Source organism: Empidonax traillii, unplaced genomic scaffold, assembly GCF_003031625.1.
Source record: "Empidonax traillii isolate 1590-97213 ecotype Southwest subspecies unplaced genomic scaffold, ASM303162v1 scaffold7:size3022706, whole genome shotgun sequence".
NCBI lineage: Eukaryota > Metazoa > Chordata > Aves > Passeriformes > Tyrannidae > Empidonax > Empidonax traillii.
The window spans coordinates 2185463-2199006 of NW_020955200.1; the positions used below are offsets into that span (position 1 = coordinate 2185463).

The 13544-nt window shown below is 38.0% G+C and overlaps 1 protein-coding gene across 6 annotated transcripts in view; it reads right to left on the minus strand.

The window, feature by feature from the left end:
- TRPM3 (transient receptor potential cation channel subfamily M member 3) overlaps positions 1 to 13544 on the minus strand; it is a 411660-nt gene that overhangs the window by 15866 nt on the left and 382250 nt on the right. For all 6 annotated transcript variants that reach the window (XM_027881877.1, XM_027881862.1, XM_027881869.1 and 3 more), the window contains 4 exons: positions 12879 to 13053; positions 2811 to 2961; positions 2060 to 2259; positions 462 to 594 (listed from right to left, as the gene is read on the minus strand). In XM_027881877.1, the coding sequence (XP_027737678.1) occupies positions 462 to 594; positions 2060 to 2259; positions 2811 to 2961; positions 12879 to 13053 (659 nt within the window). The remainder of the gene's footprint in view (positions 1 to 461; positions 595 to 2059; positions 2260 to 2810; positions 2962 to 12878; positions 13054 to 13544) is intronic.

Genomic DNA, 13544 nt, shown 5'->3' on the forward strand with positions numbered 1-13544 from the left:
GCTAAAGTATTACTTTTATTGAGGAACTCTAATTTACTCTCCCATTGTGTTCTGACCACTTAAGTTCTGCTTTATGAACTGAAATGCAAGAATAAGTGGTGTCTCTCGCTACATGAGATATTTTCTAAGACAACTGGTTAAAAGATTCACCATTTCAAAACTTATGCAATGGTTTGGGTTGGAAGGGACCTTAAACTTCATCTAGTTCCAAGCCTCCTGCCTCTGTCAGGGAAACCTTCCAGTAGATCAGATTCCTCAGAGTCCCATCCAACCTAGCCTTGAACATATTTTTTTAGCAAAAAAAGAAAATAAGTTTACCACCTTTTATCACTCTACTTTTTAGTTAAGACATCGAAAATACCTCAGATTTTTCCCTTTTCAAGAAAAAGAAAGGAAAAGTAAGAATGGCAACAGAAACACATTTCCAGATCAATTTATGAGAATAAAAAAAAAAAGTGCACCTTTCTGAAGTCACACGGATTCTTTCATCATTGGAGGAATTGAATCTGTCATCCTTTTCTCTAAAATACTCTTCTATACACTGCTCTTCAAAATCGTGGACCTTTTTCAGTTCATCCTCAGTTATGAAAAGCTCTGTGGAAACAGTTGAGAAATGTGAATTTGGCAAATATTAACATGTGAAATTAACTACATATTTATTGTGAAATTCATGGATTGAACTTTGAAAAGCAGGCTTCAAAATTTATGTGGCATTTTGATATGGAATTAGATAGATACTGCTAATTGCCAAATTAGTGGCTTCAGTTATTTATGATTCTGGAGACAGGAACACTTAAGAAGGCAAATGGTGAGCAAATATGAAAACATTTTGATTGCATGGGGTCTAAACACAGCTGCTGTTTGGTCCTGGAGAGATGGTGGAAGCCAAAGCCTACCTGTAATCTGAATGGCCAGTCTTCACGAACGAAGAACCGGGGAAGGTCTTTCCACCTTCCAGCCTGCGCATTGGATTTTTTTAGGTGAGACACTGTGTGCGGAACTGAGCCCACCCTTTAATCCTGAGGTTCATCTGCCGGGGCCAAGCACGCTTGGACGGTGGCAGCGAGGTCCTCAGGACGTAGATGGATTGCCTTACAGGGCTAATGAGCTCCATCTGCCCGGGGAGGGGCCCCGACCAGGACTTGAACCTGGGTCTCTGCGGTGACAGCGCAGCGCCTTTCCCCTAGACCACCAGGGAGCCCTAATACAAATATAATTACATTAGCAGACTACTAGGACAGGAGTCTGAGGGTACAGGAGTCTGTTTGACATGGCAAGAACTGATATCTGCAGGTAGCAGCGTCATGGGAGTGGGAGGAGGGCAGTCTGGTTGCATTTGCATCTCCAGCGCCACACGTGTCTCCTGCTCCTTCCTCATAAAGAAGTGGACTATGGCATGGACTAATGTTGGGAAGAGATGCACAACCTTAGCTCCCTGCCTCTGGTATGTAAACTGGGGGAAGTGGAGATCTTCTGCTTTGAAGAATTAGATAGAGAAGAAAAGAGAAAGTGTTATCAAAATAATCTGACAGGTTTTCCATCATAGCTATGGGAGTACATATTAAAGTGTGTGGAGAAATTACTCCTCCAGTTTGAGTCAGTGTCAAGGAGACAATGTGTATACAAAATTTCTTTTCACCATCTCCCATCTTATCTAGGCAAAAAGTGTGTTGGGGGGAAAGTATGTGCTGTTTGCTCAGAAAGTAGGAATGTTCTCTCTGTGTTTTCTAAAATAAAACTGGAAGTGTGATGGACTGTAAGAATTCCAGCAACAACAGACCTCTAGTAATGGCAGAATAAACACCTTTGATTTGAAGGAACCAACTGGGTAACACCCCAGAAAATTCCAGAAGCACACAGCCTCATTACCGCTCCAAAGAGAACAAAGGGTTGGGTAGTGCAGGTGGAACTAAATTCTCCAGGGAAGATTTTTGCAGGTCAAAGTTGTTCTTTTGCTGGAAAGGTTATCAAGGTTCTGGACTTTCACTTCATGCCTGTCAAACGCTAGACATTACCAAGGGCATTGGGCAGTCCACTCTGTGAATTTTCTAAGGCTTACTTAATCCGTAGTCTCTCTCATCTGGATCACTTTCATGTTTCCGCCATCTGCAGCAGAGGTGTTGGAATATCATAGTCATATGGCTGAAAATGATCAGAGGTGGTGGGAGAACAGGTCTTTCATGGAATGTCATGATTAGCTGGTATCTTTGAAACTTCCATACTTGGTTAGATATAGATTTGACTTCAAAAAATGTGTTGCTAGAAGGCAAGAAGCAGAAAATAACATCAGACTGAAATGGTTTTGAGTACTTCACCAAAGAGGATATGACAGTATCTTAACTAGACACATTTCACTAATATTGGCAAATGTTTCCTTGTCACAGAAATGGGAAACAGAACAAAAGAATAAGTTTGTGCTTCAGCAAAGCACAGTGGTCATCAGCCTTTTCAAAGTATCTTGTTACTGTGTACATCTGTTGTGAACAACCACTGAGTCTTACAACAATCCACTGAGATAAAATCTTTTTAATCTTGTTTTCCATATTGGGAGTGAATGATACCATAACTGAACTTTACATATCTTTGGCTTATTTGCCCTGATTCCCATCAGGTGTTCGTCCTCAGAAAGGAGCACAATGAGAAGAACCTGGCATTTCCCTCATTCCCTGGAGACAAAGTACTGCCTCTTTCCTTCCCACCCTCACTCTTCTGAAAACATCTCTCAGCCAAAGCCTTCAGCTCAGCAGCCTTCACAGGGTGTGAACAATGTGCATCCTCCCCAAGCCCATACTTTGCAATGTGTCACTCACTTGAAAACAGCAATGAGGAGGTTCACCAAAAGGATGTTTGCTACCAAAAGGTAACAGGCCATGATGGCAGGAACGATCCATGCTCCTGTCTTGCAGGGAGGTAACTGGATTATTTTGCCATCTTCTCTGGTTTCATTTTGACCACAAGGAGCTGCGAACAAAGATACAGGGTAAAAAAAAAAAAAAAAAAGGGAATGAATCTTATTTTTTCAGTGCTTTTTACAGAAATATTTAAATATTTATAAAGGCCTGCCTGCCAAGACAACATCTTCCAAATAACAGTGGCATTGACACTTCCCCCAAGAAATTTGTGCTTGCTATCACAGATTTTACAGGCTGCAGTTTTTGTTATTTGTTGTGTGTTATTCACTGTGAATGTCAAGATATTCCCAGCAGAACTTGCAGGAGACATGCTTGGTGTGAGTAAGCTGCCTGTTTGCATACAGCTAAAATACCATGGTACTCTGGTGGTAATTAGTGGCTCTGCAAATGAAATGATCAAAATGTTTAATCCTGCAAAAAAACTTGCATATTATTTCTTTAATGGTGAAAAGATGGTCTTTTTTAATGGATTGAGAGGGATGTGATAAATAAGGCAGTAACATGAAAGTAAATTAAAGAGTAGCCATTTTTTGCTGTGCACTACGCTGCCCAAACCCCTCTAGGATATAGTCATAATGACTTTCTGCTATTAAGGACTCTTGACTGCATGCCTAGAAACAGTGGGGGAGATGATCAAGTCTTTACTGTACCAGGTAAAGGGACATGTAGGCAGCAGAGATACCACCTGTTTCTTCCACAAATGTGTTGGAATCAAAATGTTCTCAATATTAATGTTGTAGAACTGAAGCAAGGGGAGAGAAAACATGGTGAGTTTTCTCTACTTGTTTTTTAATATGCCCACATGTGCTATAGTAGGTGATCTCCATTTGCAAGCATAGGTTCAGTTCGTGTCTTTCTAGCTTCAGTCCTAGTAGTCCTATGTATCTCTCTAATCAGCTTTTCAAGAAGATAGCTGAAGCAGCACCTTACATATACGAATCATTTTAAGTGGTAAATTTTGCACAACACTACTTTCCTCTCATCTCCATCAAAAAGAAGTTTAACTGAGGAATTATCAAAGTGCTCAACACTGACACAGTTTCTACTGATATCAATGACAGTTTTCCACTGACTTCATGAAAAACAAAGTTTGATGATGCTCTATGTTTTTTAAAATTTCATCATATGGCAATAAATCCATATTTCCATACCAACTACTGCACCTTCTCAAAAAATGTTCTTCTGAACTTGGTTCACAGATGATACGTCTGTACTGGCAATCACATTACACTATGTGTGATTTGGGTACTTGGTTTATGGGCACTACACATAAATGTAAGGCTATTACATTCAGAGGTATTATAGCCATATGGGATGGAAGACTACAGGATAAATCTACTTTGAACATGGACTCTCCAAAAATATTCTAGTAACAGAAAAAGAAATTACAAAGTCAAATACAAGCAATACTAACTTTTATAAGCAGCTCTGTTGGGTCTGGACACATGGTGTCACTAGTCCTTCCTTCTTACAAAAATACCTTTTATTACTGGAACAGGCTGAGAGCATGCATTTCTTTATTCTCAGTAAACATCACTTTGCAAATCATTTTAAGGCAGTGCTAATTTCATGCTTCCCACACTGCTCCAAGCAGCAGTTCCATTTAGACATTGCAAATGCCATCCGTGAGCTGTTGCGAGTGAGGGACTATATGCCCTTAGCCTTCATCCAGCAGAAACTGGGATGTTCAATACCTCTTCCTATTAGCACTCAGTGTGAGACTTACATCTCTGTTTATCTGGAAACATTAACTTGCTCACATCTTGAGTCAGATCTACAAAATCCAACACAACACAATATCAAAACGCAGCATGATTTCACCAGTAATGGAACAATCACTATATTAGCTGATGAAACCTGTTGTCCTTTTTGCATGTTGAAAATAGAAGAAATAATGTCTTCAATAATGAGAGAAATTTATGAAAAACATATTTTAAACCTTAGAGCAATGAGATAAAAAATGCAGGTCCACGTCTGGTTACAATTCTATTCTCCCATATTTTTTTTTTTCTAAAACATACTGGAATTTAATCTGAAAAAAAAACCACAAACCAGCCTCAACAGCTAACAAGACAAAAAATATTTCTCTAGCTCTGCTTGCCGACAACAGAGTAAACCCTGTTGGTTTATGACACACAGTGATGGCCAAATTAGACTTCCTATGCAGACAAATTCCCACAGTCTATTCTATGCATCTGTTGCTGTTCAGCTTGTCCTGAAGGTTTGCAAAAGTTTTTCTCTTTTGCATGCTCTGTTGTGGGTACAGTTTTTAAATAACATGGGAACATCCACCTCTTGCCTTACTTAATGGAGAACTAAGCCACCACTTAATCATCACATCTTCAGCTGCATAAGAAAATGTATGATTTTTGTGTCCAAAAGGCAGAAGCCTATGTTCCATGACACATTGCTGAACATCTTCATCTATCTTTAAACTATAACATTTATTTGAAAGTATTGTTTTCCCCAACTATTAATTAAAAGTTTGTTTAAAACAATTACTCCCAGGAAATCAGAAACTTCTCTCTCTGTGAAAAAGGAGAGAGTACTGGGGCAGGAGGCTAAAAATAGCAATGATACTATTTTTAGATAACGAAGACCCTTGTTTCCATTTAAGAAATTAAAATGCTGTATGTATGGTGTGAGAAGACTTCGTTATGGTAACTTGGGACTCTTGGCCTCCCCCACCCGAAGATGTAGAGTCCCAAGCACATCTTGTCTCCCTGTTACAGTAACCTGGGGTGGATCATTCCCACACCCACCTCTGCAGGTACACCCGCACTGGTGCCAGCATGGTGCCCAGCTATAGATCCCACAATCCAGGCAGTAGCACCTGCATTACACCCGCAGGTCCCTGAGGAGCAGAACAGAATGTTACATACTCGGGGTTCGTTAATTGGCACCAGTTTTGGGATCCACCCCTGCGGTGCTTTGCTTTGAGCCCCACTAATGAGCAGGGCTCCACTGCCCTGGGTCTCCACTGAATCAGTGCCTGTGTCACAGGGCTCTCACTGTGGTACTACTACACTTCCCATAAAGCAAAAGCTTTCACTCGCTGAATGCTGTGCCTCATCCCTGACGAATCTGCACCTGCCTTTCTCGTGTAGTATCATTTTACCATTTTAATTATTTTTGGAGTAATGAAGTAATTTTTGTGGAATGAGAACTAACATGCTGTTATAAACTTTCTCAAAGCACAAATTAATATTTAGAAAAACTTATTTTAAAACTAGTTTTAAGTTATAGCCTAGTTTTAAGAAAAAAACACAGAGTACTTAATTCTAAAGAAAAGCTTTACTGCAGGAAATTCTGTTAGTATAAAAATATGCCAATCTCACGTAACTGAAAAATCCACCCACTTTGATACCTACAGGCCATTGGATAAAGGCTGGATAAAGTCCTGAGCTCAGGTGTTAGAAAATTATAAATGGTTGGAGTTTAAATTTCAATTACATGCATTAACTTCACTCAGCTTTCAAACAGTGTATCCTGATACCTGTAAATGTACTTAATTTTTGCATTTTGTTTCCTTTTTTCATAATCTCCTCCTTTACTTATTTTCTTCTTCCTGACTCTCATTTACAGTTTCCTGTATGGGTTTTTCCTGCTACATACCTAACCCTTCCTCTTCCTGAAAGGAAAGACGCCAGAAAATACATTAACCCAAGTCTTTGTGGGTCTCAGAAGAGACAGAACTCAGGAAGAATTTGTTTCCCTGATGGAATAACTGTCATGACATGGGCACTACTCATTTTTACTGTGTATTGGGTGGAGGGCTTGGGAAATGATGCTTGTGGATTTCTGCGTCATGACTCTTCCCCAAGCTGCACCCTTCCAAAATAGTTGTGGGGAATAATGAAGAGAGGGAAGTGCATAAAACAGACTTGTCACTGAATAGCTTTTTGCCTTTGACGCAAAACTTGTCAGACACAAATGGATACAACTTCTACAAGTTGATTTGTTTGAAATCACAAGAAACTGCTGAATGTTTTCCTATGATCACAATCTAAAATAATATGGAAACAAATAAATGCACCTTCCAATTCTGATCCACAATTAACTCAAAGGATGTGAAAGCATTTTATAATTTTTGAATCAAATGTCTAAGCAACCTTACTAGCTTGCCAAGCTGGTAAATATTGAAAAAAACCCAACAAATGTTAATTAAGCTGCCTAGAGCTATCCACTTCTTCATTGTAGAGAAAGTACTGAAATCTGTGAACTCTGAATTTCCCACAACTGCTCTGTTCATCAGTAGAAACACCTAGGGAGCTGAACAGTGTCTTATTACTTCAAAAAAGTTTCTTTAGCTACAGCATCCCAACCTTACATGTTGCTTCTTGCCCTAGGCCATATTAAAAGTGAATCAGAAGGCTCTCTTCAATCTGCTTGTATTTTAATCATAATTTATAGTAAATCCTTGTATTTTTCTTGTTCACTTTGGCACTTTTTTCTTCCTCCTACTCCTCTATTCCCCCCATTAAAAATAGTCAACCAAATGGAACCCAAATTATAACCTCAGAAGTTCTAGGAATGAAATACTGCTGCAATCCTGGCCAGAAAAAGTTTCAAAGTGATTTGTAGGATGTGCAAAAATTTTATCCACTACCTTTGTCTAAAAACATTAAAAATATTGCCACAGGTATGATTTATTCTGTTTTGTGCAAAGCTGCTTTGTTTGTTCTAACTCCAGAATGATCCATGCAAATGACAGGCTTCACAGGAAACTCCTATCAAGTAATGCAAATCATATAACCTGTAAGATCATAAAGAGTTTAGTATATGATTTTAATTTATTCTACAAAAACCTTGAGAACTATAAAAAATAAATCCATCTATCAGACTAAGAAATTAAAAGAATTTTTTAAAAGCCTTTGTAGTTATTATACTTTCCTCTGAAATTCATTGGATAGTTAAAACATTGTGTATAATTGTCTCATCTTCTGAAACAACTGCATTCTGGTTACTTGATATTTTTCCAATAGAACCAAAAGAGAAGGAGGCCCTACCTTTTTCTCTTAAACTACGTAGGTTTTTCCAGAAAGGGAGTACACACAAAAAATAAATGTAATTCATATTCAAGCAGGCACTGAAAGTGCTGTCAGCTAGCAAATAATAGAGATGGAAATCTGACATGTGAGACACCAGGCGAATCTGATAAATTGCCCAGAACAAAAAATTCAAACCCATGTTGGCTAACTGCAGGTTCAGTGGCTTTGACTCTGCATATAGGAAAACATGAGGTCTGATGCAAAAACCCAAACGCATGTAGGCTAATAGTGGGCTCAGTTGCTTTGTTTTCTGAATATAGGAAAATGTGAGGTCTGATGCTAATTTTCTAGAGATGACCACCATTTATGTCATCTATCTACATTTTTTTACCAAGCAAACTCACCTTTCCTCTTCAGTATTTCTTATATACTTCTGTATCCATAGTATCCCAGAGGGGCAGATAGCTTTGGAATGTGAAAACAATGTTCTTCACATGTGAGAACTGTGTTATGAATTTTTCTGGCTAGAACTGCCAGCAATAGTGCCAATGTGAGGTGAATTGAGGCAGAGATTGTACAGTGTTGTGGATTTCCTTCTAGACAGGCATTCACTAAAGCAGCTAAGTGGTTGGCTGCTGCCCCATGGATTCCATTGGGTAGCACAAGGAAAGGCAGCATAAAAACAACAGAGTGGTATGCCCAATCACTAGTTCCCTGACCCAGATCCTCCTCCCTTCCCCAGCTATCAGTGGATAATAATATATCTTTATTCAGCTATGTAATTGATACCAGCCTACGTGTTTTTTTCTTTTCAATTTATCAAGCTCTTATCATTATACCTTTCCTGAAATATATTAATGTTTCTTTTCTCAACCTTTAAATAATTCATAAATTTTATTAGCTTACTGCCACCTTTCAGTTCTCCAGTCTAAGCCTTTATCTGAATCCCAGGAGTTGCTAACTGGGATTTTCTAGGCTCAAGTCAACCCTCAATAGCCCAAGGTGGCTTCAGTTATTATTGGAGTTTTGATGGGTTGCACTTTTCCATGAAGTAGCTTTACTTCATGGTAAAGCTGGTCTTTACCATGGTCTTTACCTGGTCTTTATATACTTCCAAAAGTTGTTTTGTGTAATTGCTAAAAGTTGCTGAGTAGACAACATGGTATGTGTAGCCTTCTGTCAGTGCCAGATCAGCTAAAAAGAATGAGTAGAATAGGTTGACATAGTTGGAGGAACAATATGATCTAATAAATCTCAATTGTGCCTCCTTTGTTTATAGACCTCACTCTACTCATTTCCTGCTCAAAATCTGGAAGAAGACCATTATGATTGTACTGTGACAGTAAAGTCTGTATTTTCTAGTTCCCCATTCCCCAAGTCCTTATTGTACTGGATTGTGGACCTCCTGGGTAGCTGGGGCTGAAAGGGCACCAGGAATTCAGGATGTCTCCATCATTAGCAGCAGTCACTCTTCCATGTGTTACTGTCTGTGGTTGCTCCCCAGCACTGTTTTAAGCATACTCAGAAGTTCTTACTTTTCACGAACTTCATTCAAGCAATGCTTAAGCTGGCCATTCTAGTTCTGTATCTTTTTTTTATGAAGCATCTACTTAATATGACAAGATTTTTGGAAAGTGGTGGTCCTGTCTGTGATGAACTGTCAGTCCAAGAGGAACTATTTTGAGACTCATTTTGCTGTTTTTGTTGAATTTACCTGGAAATTTGAACACAGTGGTAAAAGATGTATTTTCCTTTCCCTCCCCTCCACTCCCCCCCCTCCCCTTTTACACCTGGTTCATAGTCAGGAATTTGTTGGCATGTAGTATTTTTGTACATCACTGATAATAAACACCACTGAATAGTGGTGTTTATTCATATTCATATTCCCAGAAGTGAAGACATAATCTGTCCTCACTTTTGAATTGAAGATCACAAGCCAACAGGACACTAACACACACTTCAGGTAACATTTCATTACAAAATGAAATGAAATGTCTTAGGACAAGCAGGCACGATCTTAAGCTCTGCCAGGGGAAGTTTAGGTTGGATATCAGGAAGAAAATTTTTATAGAGTAATCAGACACTGGAATGAGCTGCTCAGGGATGTGATGGATTCACCATCCCTAGAGGTTTTTAAGCTGAGACTGGATGTGGCACTTAATGCCATGGTCTAGTAACCACAGCGGTGTTGGATTAAGGGTTGGACTTTATGATCTCGGAGGTCTTTTCCAACCTGGTTGATTCTACAATTCTATGAATACATAGATTATGGGTAAAAAAAAAATCAGAGTAGATCCACTGGATGAACAGGCTGCCAGCTATTGAGTTGGATCCAGACAATATATCTGGTCAGCCTTCATGGCATGCTTCACAAATAAAATAAAAATTTAAATAAAAAAAATTTAAAAAGTTAACTAGAAATTTTAGAGTAGCACACTTTTTTTTTTTTTTTTTTTTTTTTTTTTTTTTTTTTTTTTTTTTTTTTTTTTTTTTTTTTTTTTTTTTTTTTTTTTTTTTTTTTTTTTTTTTTACATTTCTCAGATAATTTTAGACAATTTCATATAATTTCCAGGAGCATGTCTCAAATCAATATGAGCAATTTTGTTGAATCCTAAACTTGCAAATCAGGTAGCAATATTAAACACTAAAATATAAAGAAACTCACAATGTAACTTTTTTATTTTGTTAAAATAATACTGATTAAAAAAAATGTGCTCCAAGCTATAAAGTTAAATTGCAATTTAGATGTAGCATAACAATTTTAGAAAATTTGTCTTATTTGACAAAGTACAAACACTGTAACACTCTAACATGAGTACAGTGGCTGATTTAGCTTAGAACAACTTGGAAAATACATATAACAGGAAATTTTCAAATAGTGAAAAAATGTGAATATACCAGTATAACCTTTGGGGTGTTAATCGGGCCATTTTGAATTTTACAACAACATGGCCAACCATTGCTCGTGCTCCCAGTCCACTCAAGAGTTAACATTTCTGAGACAACTGAGCCTGAGATAGACATGACATGTTATATTATTTTGTGCTGAAAGAGTGGCAGGTTCTAATTCTCTCTGTCATCTGCCCCTCAGGAAGGAGGAATCAGATGCTGCTTTTCATTTTGACATAATCACTTCTGCTGCAACTCCAAGTTTCTTTGACACACTGGAAAATGACTTATCTACATTTAGAGCTGGAGTTGAAGCCAGGAATTTTGCTTTCCCTAAGCTTCAGAAGTGATTACTCTGCATCTTTTTGCATAGTTTAAGTGCTGGCCATCTCAATAACACACAAGACTATCCGCAAATTCTCATGCAAGGGTGTGAAGCTTGCCGCTCCCTTTTCTTACTTAAATACAATACTTCATTCAAGGCCCTTTAGTTTCTTAAGGTTCCAGGTTCTAAACTGTAATCAGCCCTTCATTAAAAATAAACAAAACCAAGAACACTTTATTCAGCCAACCACCATGTTGCACTATGGTAATTACTTGGTACAGTATCAATAAATGGCCACTTGTAGAGGGACAGATGGAATTCTGCTTGCGGAAGGAAGTCATAGTTTAAAGGTACAAACCTTTATCCCTCTATTATGCTTTCAGAGCAAGATGAAGTTTTATATTCCCAGCAGTTATGCCTTTGTAATGAAATGAATTTTTCAAAATAAAAGGGAAAAGGATAAAAATGAGGGAACTGGGTAAAGGAACACAGTGATTTTAGGTATTTGTTTACTTCCTTACTGGCCATGCTGCCTCTGAAAACAAAGTGGGGAAGTAAACATAAAAGGGAGGCATCATTTGTATTCACAATAATGATTCTGTGGTAGCCAGGAAGAAGAAATGAACATGGAATGGCTGTAAATATCTGCTATGTGATATGTATACATCTGACCATCTGAGACTATATTAAGGTGAGTGGATTATTTGTGATATAAATTTGTGATATAAATTACCTTTAAAAAACTCAGGAAAAATCAATGTCTTTTTTCCATTCAAACTTTATCAATACTGAACCAGCAGCAAATAAATTTTGAAAGCACTGCCTTTTCGTAAGGTGGTACATATGATAAAAGGTAATATCCTAAACTGAGCTTTAATGATTATCATCTGCCACTGGAAAAGATAATGACTTTCAAATGCTTCCAAGACTTGCACATAGTTAAGTAGAAATGATAAACATCAGTTTCATGACAGTTTTTGCAAAAGATACATTGTTTGTGATTCTCAGTTTGTTTATTCACTACATCATTTCTCATGACCAGCCTTCTCCTTTGGTCTAATGAACAGAGTGGCACCAGAAGGTTTATCTAAATAGAAAATTGTCATTTTCCTGATCAGGTGAATCCTGAAGAGACAGTATATTAAATATTGGCACCTGTTCTGTTTGCACTGGTGTGAGCACAGTCTTGCCTTCTAATAAATAAATATAACAATATTCTAATAGTAGATCTACTGTCCTCAAAGAGTTGCATCACATGGTTTAGTGTAAAGGTGGTAGCAGTGAGTAGGGAACAGAGAAAGGAAAACTTATCAGATTCAATCCTCATGAAGTACAGGAACTGAAATGTCTATTATTAGACGTGATGCTCAGCATGAAGTTAGATCTGAAATCAAACTAATGGATGAGAAAAAAGGAGTGACTTTTTCTGTTCCAGGTATGCCACCAAACCCATTGTGGATACTTGGAAGGGGGTCTCTGTCACCAAGCTGGTTAAAGGACCCATTTCAAACATCCTTTATATGCAAGATAATTTAGCATTACAGATTTCCAGTTAAATGATTGCAAAGTGATGCCAGAAGCATGTTCTGAAACTGACACCCCAATATTAGTTGAAAAAATACTTTTGTGACCATTCTCTGTGTTGAAGGAGTTCCTCTGTCTGGAGCCATTTATTGAGCAAACACACATGATCTAATAGGACATCATCTGACCAAAGTTGGATACCTGACTTTGGAGTATGAGAATCATAAACTTGCTTACGGTCTATCTGGTCTGCAAACACTTCCCCATAGATCATCCAATAAGGCATGTAAAAAATATTTTTCGCCAGCTTCCACGAAGGCTCCTCATTGGGGAAGAGAATAGCCTGTCTTGCCACACCAAAGCTCATCAGAACCACCAACATGATGATGACAAAGTACATCATGTCTATCATCTGAATTCAATAACAAGAAAAGAGAGAGAAAGAGAGAGAAGGGACAAGAATTAGAGAAATTTATTTGTCCATATTCCCATTATTATGCTTTGCAAAAAAAAAAAAGTCTGTGAATCTCAAAACAAAATTTTCAAAAACAAATTTTGAAAAGCCATTCTCACTTTTACACATAAAAAGTTTCTTTTTCAAAGAAATGAAGTGGTATTATTGTGTCCTTGGTTTTACCTAGTGTTGCTTTCAAGAACAATTCAAATGTTACGAATCAGCTTGAAAATGCAAGGTACCATCTGGTCACGTCAGTTGCCTCAACAAGAATATAGGTTCAGTGGAATCAGCAGCCTGGTCTGGGCAAGGGTGGTGAGATGATGTATTGTTCATAGGCACCGAGAGGCAAAAGGAGTGACACGGATAATTTTATTCACTGATAGTCATTGTCTTGGAGCAAAGGGACCTGCAACTAACATAAGGAGTAATGGGTGGCAGAACAGCCT